General features: G+C 39.4%; 2 protein-coding genes across 2 annotated transcripts; both read right to left on the bottom strand.

Moving 5' to 3' along the window:
- Nucleotides 1-2805: 2805 nt before the first annotated feature.
- Nucleotides 2806-3611, bottom strand: LOC106338409 (uncharacterized protein At3g43530-like). The gene is made up of 3 exons (XM_013777392.1): nucleotides 3525-3611; nucleotides 3285-3446; nucleotides 2806-3216 (listed from the first exon to the last, which is right to left on the bottom strand). The coding sequence occupies exons 1-3, from the start codon at nucleotides 3591-3593 to the stop codon at nucleotides 2806-2808; spliced, it is 642 nt and encodes a 213-aa protein (XP_013632846.1). The 5' UTR covers nucleotides 3594-3611.
- Nucleotides 3612-3620: 9 nt separating this feature from the next.
- On the bottom strand, nucleotides 3621-4453 carry LOC106338408 (uncharacterized protein At3g43530-like). Its single transcript, XM_013777390.1, has 2 exons — nucleotides 4368-4453; nucleotides 3621-4232 (listed from the first exon to the last, which is right to left on the bottom strand). Exon 2 carries the CDS (start codon nucleotides 4224-4226, stop codon nucleotides 3621-3623), a length of 606 nt encoding a protein of 201 aa, XP_013632844.1. The 5' UTR covers nucleotides 4227-4232; nucleotides 4368-4453.
- Between the last annotated feature and the right edge of the window lie 378 nt (nucleotides 4454-4831).

The raw sequence follows: 4831 nt of genomic DNA, 5'->3' as shown, positions 1-4831 counted from the left end.
GGTTGTAACATCACGGACTGTTAAAGTCTCTTTTCCGCTGCCGTATTTTAAAGAATCTACAAGAGACTCATATTTCTTTGGTAAGCTGGTTAAGATCTGAATAGCTTGATCTTCTTCACTGATCTTAATATCCAGACTTGCTAGATCAGCCACAAGTTTCAGAAACACATCCAAATTTTCTTCATTGTCTTGTGTTCTTCCATCCTGAAACTTGCATATATCTCCTTCATGTAGATTCGATTAGGTAACGTCTTGGTCTGATACTCAGCTTCTAGAGCCTTCCACATAGCCAACGCCGTCGGCTCATGCATGACCTTCCGCAGAATAAGATCAGATAGACACATACTGATCAGATTCTTTGTACGCAGCTCTCGGTCTTGCTCCTTAGGATCCGGTTTAGTATCCTTCTGTTCTTCACCTTCAACTTCCGTAGAAGGAGTTTTCTCCTTAAGAACGGAACCCAAACCGACAATCTCTAGCTGACATAGCATCTTATATTTCCATAGACCAAAATCACCTTTACCATCAAATTTCTCCACTTCAAATTTCTTTGAAGTTGCTTCCATCCTTGATTAACCTGTAAACTTGTTGTTCTTTGTTTGCAGGTTGCTGTAACACGCTGTAGACTTCAAGCTTCAATACCAACGAGCTGAGTATTCTTCACCTCTCCAGATAAGAATCCTCTTTGCTTGTTTATTGAACCTTGCCTTTGAATCTCTGTAACTTGGATCTCTATTAACCTGGCTCTGATACCACTTGTAGAGAATCGATCTTGGCTATTCTTGTAACGAGCGAATCAACACACCAATATGTTTGACGAGTTCTCTCCAAACCGGAGACAAACTCTATATCACTATGAATCGAAAACGTTACAAGCTTCGCACTAGTAGTGTGTTTTATGCTTTAGAGAGTTTATATGTTTCTGTGTCTAACAATGAAGAGATGAGACCTATATTTATACAACCTGATTTGAGTTAGTTCTAGTTGGAAAATGATTTATCAATCCACAGTCATATGCTTCTGATCGTGTTTTCTATTAGAACTTGGACTCCTTATTGTACAAGACTAAGCCCGTCTTGTTTCATCTTTCAGGTTCAGTCGAAGCCCATAAACTAGCCCAGTCCCGGATGGCCCAAGAGACACCAAAGCCTGACAGCTTGGAGCTTATGCTGGCAAATAAAAGAAGAGGGTGGACTAGGACTATGAAATCTTGAGGCTTGGAACGCAGCTCGTGCTATTAAAATTATTTGGATTTTCTTCTGCCCCTCTTCAATCTGGTCGTCATGGTATATAGAGGAAATCCTAAAGGCTACCTGAATAAGTTATGGGTTATCACCACTTGAAAACATTCCTGAATGGAAAATAAGTTGTTGGATTTGAACCAAATTGCTTACCCTTGGATAAAGCAATCAGTGGGAAATGGAGAAAATTGCTATTTCTGGTCATCAAATTGGTAACCTTACGGAAACCTATCGTGATTCCTTGAAATGCATGGCTCCCTTCGCTATCCTTTCTTATCCACATACTCTTCCTGAATTATGGGAACATGAGATGTTGATTCTTCCTCATGCATGTTCTGATAAACAACTTCAAGTTATGACTTTCCTCTCCTCTCTACAAATCTCAAACGATGTTGACATTCTGGAATGGTGTCGAGGAAACATCCTTAGAACTCGGTTCTCAACTAGTGAGGTGTATAACTTGATCCAAAATTCATCCCCTCTGGTTTCTTGGAAAAAAAGAGGTATGGTTATATGGAAGAATTCCTAGACATTTCACATAAGTCTCTAACATGGTTGCTGGTCTGGAATTGATGCCCCACTCGTGTTAGGCTCTTAAATTTGGGTTTTCAAACAGATCCAAATTGCTTGTTCTGTAATGCTGATCATGAATCCATTACACATTGTTTCCTCGAATGCTTTTTCACTTGGCCAGTATGAAGGGTCTTGGCATGCATTTTTAAGTTTCCTTCTCCAAAGATTTGGAATGCTCCATTACTCCAGTTGGAGAATTTCCCTTGAAACAAGGTTGTAAGGTCCCTCCTACTACTCTTTTGGCAGGTCACCTTCTATAATCTTTGGTCTGAGCGAAACAAAAGACCTAACCAATCACACTTCACTGGCATATCATTAAAAAGATAAAATTCTCCATCAAAAACAGAATCAAAAATCTTCAGTATGACCCTCTAAAGTTTTCCTCTTCTTTTATGAAGTTGTGGCTCTCCAGTTAGGCTTCTTCGTCTCTATCCCTCTAAGTGAAATAGCAGCTACTTAAACCATCCGCGCTACGGACAATTTATAATCAGGGTCGGTCCTGGGCAAAGCCTAACGAAACATTGGACTTAGGCCCCCAAAAATTTTGGAAAAAATTACATAGAAAAAAGCCCGCAGGAAAATTTTTTTAATCCTCTAAATTTACCAAAAAAAAAGTTTTTGCTGAAATTTTTTAAAAATCGCCTACAGCCCTAAATCTCTGGGCCGGCCCTGTTTATAATATGTTGGCCGAAAACTTGGATATATTATTAATGGCCGCAAGAAGATGCTTCTAATGCTTTTGTCCATGGCCGGTACTGTATATATGTAATGTTAGTGGCAAACGCAGGTGAAGAGGTATGGGTACGTGCCCCATCTAATTTTTTATTTTCCTTCGGTAATTGTAATTTGTTTAAGAAACGCTTTCTAATCATATACTTAGACATAAAGAAAAAAAATGATGTGCATTTCTGTTTAAAAATGATCTGCATCCGCCCCTGTGAAAGGCGACTTAGCTAACTGATTAAACACTATGTAAAACGTTTTATTTCCTTTAAATTTTTTCTATTTTTTTAGCCCTGCATCTCAACAGCCGCTGGTTCTTTTCAATTCCACCCAGCCTCAAATCAACAGCCTCCAGCTTTGTCTCCACCGTAAAGTTAAGTCCAACAAATGCTTCTCCCATGAAATCCAAAAGCCTATTTTCCAGACCTTGCAAGCTCGAATCAGAGGATGATGCTTCTGCAAACGTCACCTTTTCTTTGTCCTTCTTTTTTGTAAACACTCGTGCAGCTTGATCTAAATCATACAGCTCTTCCCACCAAATACTCTTCTGCTTCACAGTTAACCAGTGGTTCCAAGTCTCGCTTGGGCTGCCCTGACGGTCATACTCTCGTTCCAAGTCAATGATACGAGCCAACAACATTTCCTCACCAATATTTGGTTCCAACACACTGTGAATAGTCTGAAAAAAAAATAACACTAATTAAATTTTATGTTCTACTAGCTTCTACTATAACTGTAAACATGTACCTTTGTGTCTCCAAGCGCTCGGTATATGTCTTCCAAAGGATAGCCCCTCATACTGGTCTTTGTAAACCGGCTCTTGCACATCCTTGGACAGTCCGCACAAGGATTCTTTTGATAGATTCTAAACTCTTTCCCCAGAGCAGGAATACACTCAAAAGCCAGAATCTATAGAATCCAGTGTCACATACATGTCAGATTTTCAATTATTTAACAACTAAAACTTTTACTAAATTATATGCTTACCTCTAAGGGGACTATGAAACCAGGAAAGGAGACTGCATCTTTTGTCACTTCTCCCTTTAAATGGTTCATCACACGCTTAATCTCCCTTATTGAATCTTAAAATGTTAGACGACCCCAGGGAAATGTTTTGCAAGCATCCAAATCATCCACCATCCTCAATATGAAGGAGTCTAAATTTCCCTCATACCTTGGCTTTCCTCTGATAACAGTACCAAGGAAAAACAAGACAGCCATCTTCAATTTATCTGGACAATCCGGCATAGACAACAGCTTCTGCTTCACATCAGTGATGGTGATCTTCTCTATGTCATGGAAGTAGTAATTCACGAACTCATGACCCCCGATCTTCTTATATTTTCTCGGATACTCAGTGCAGTCTAAGCCAGAGATGAGGGCGTGCTCCCTCATAGAATAGCGGATGGGTACACCATTAACCGCAAACCATGCAACATCATCTTCTGGAGTACAAATGGTGTGCAGGAGTAACATCCACATCCCTTGGAGCTTCAGGTTTGGTTCCTCTGGCATGTGAAAGAAATGTCGAAACTGGGAATGGCTCGTGAACCATTCGGCCTGATCCTTCTTAAGCGTCTCCTTGATGACTTTTACTGTCGCGCTCACATAGCACTTGGTTTGTATCTTGCAAATCTTCGTGAACTCACTGCTTTTGAAGTATAACTCAAGGGGTTGCGGTGGTTGCATTTCCTCCTGCAATGAAAATACATACAAGAAGTCTTAGTAATGCTAGTACTTAGTAATGCTAGTAATACAAGAAGTCTATTAGTACTACTAATTACAAGTCATCATTTCTCACTAACAGTAACAATGATACAAAATATATACCTCACTTTCGGACCCCTCCCTTTCGGATTCATCTGAGATTGAGCGCGATTGGTAACTCGGTTCTCTCTCTGGCGTACTCTTCTTACTCCTCTGAAAATACATATATACATGTTAGTAATGCTAGTAATGTTAGTAATGCTAGTAATGCTAGTAATACAAGAAGTCTATTAGTACTACTAATTACAAGTCATCATTTCTCACTAACAGTAACAATGATACAAAATATATACCTCACTTTCGGACCCCTCCCTTTCGGATTCATCTGAGATTGAGCGCGATTGGTAACTCGGTTCTCTCTCTGGCGTACTCTTCTTACTCCTCTGAAAATACATATATACATGTTAGTAATGCTAGTAATGTTAGTAATGCTAGTAATGCTAGTAATACAAGAAGTCTAGCAGTACTACTAATTACAAGTCAGCATTTTTCACTAACAGTTACAATGAATACAAAATATATACCTC

Source organism: Brassica oleracea, chromosome C4 (genome assembly GCF_000695525.1).
Source record: "Brassica oleracea var. oleracea cultivar TO1000 chromosome C4, BOL, whole genome shotgun sequence".
Classification (NCBI taxonomy): domain Eukaryota; kingdom Viridiplantae; phylum Streptophyta; class Magnoliopsida; order Brassicales; family Brassicaceae; genus Brassica; species Brassica oleracea.
This window is presented reverse-complemented; position numbering and strand designations above follow the sequence as displayed.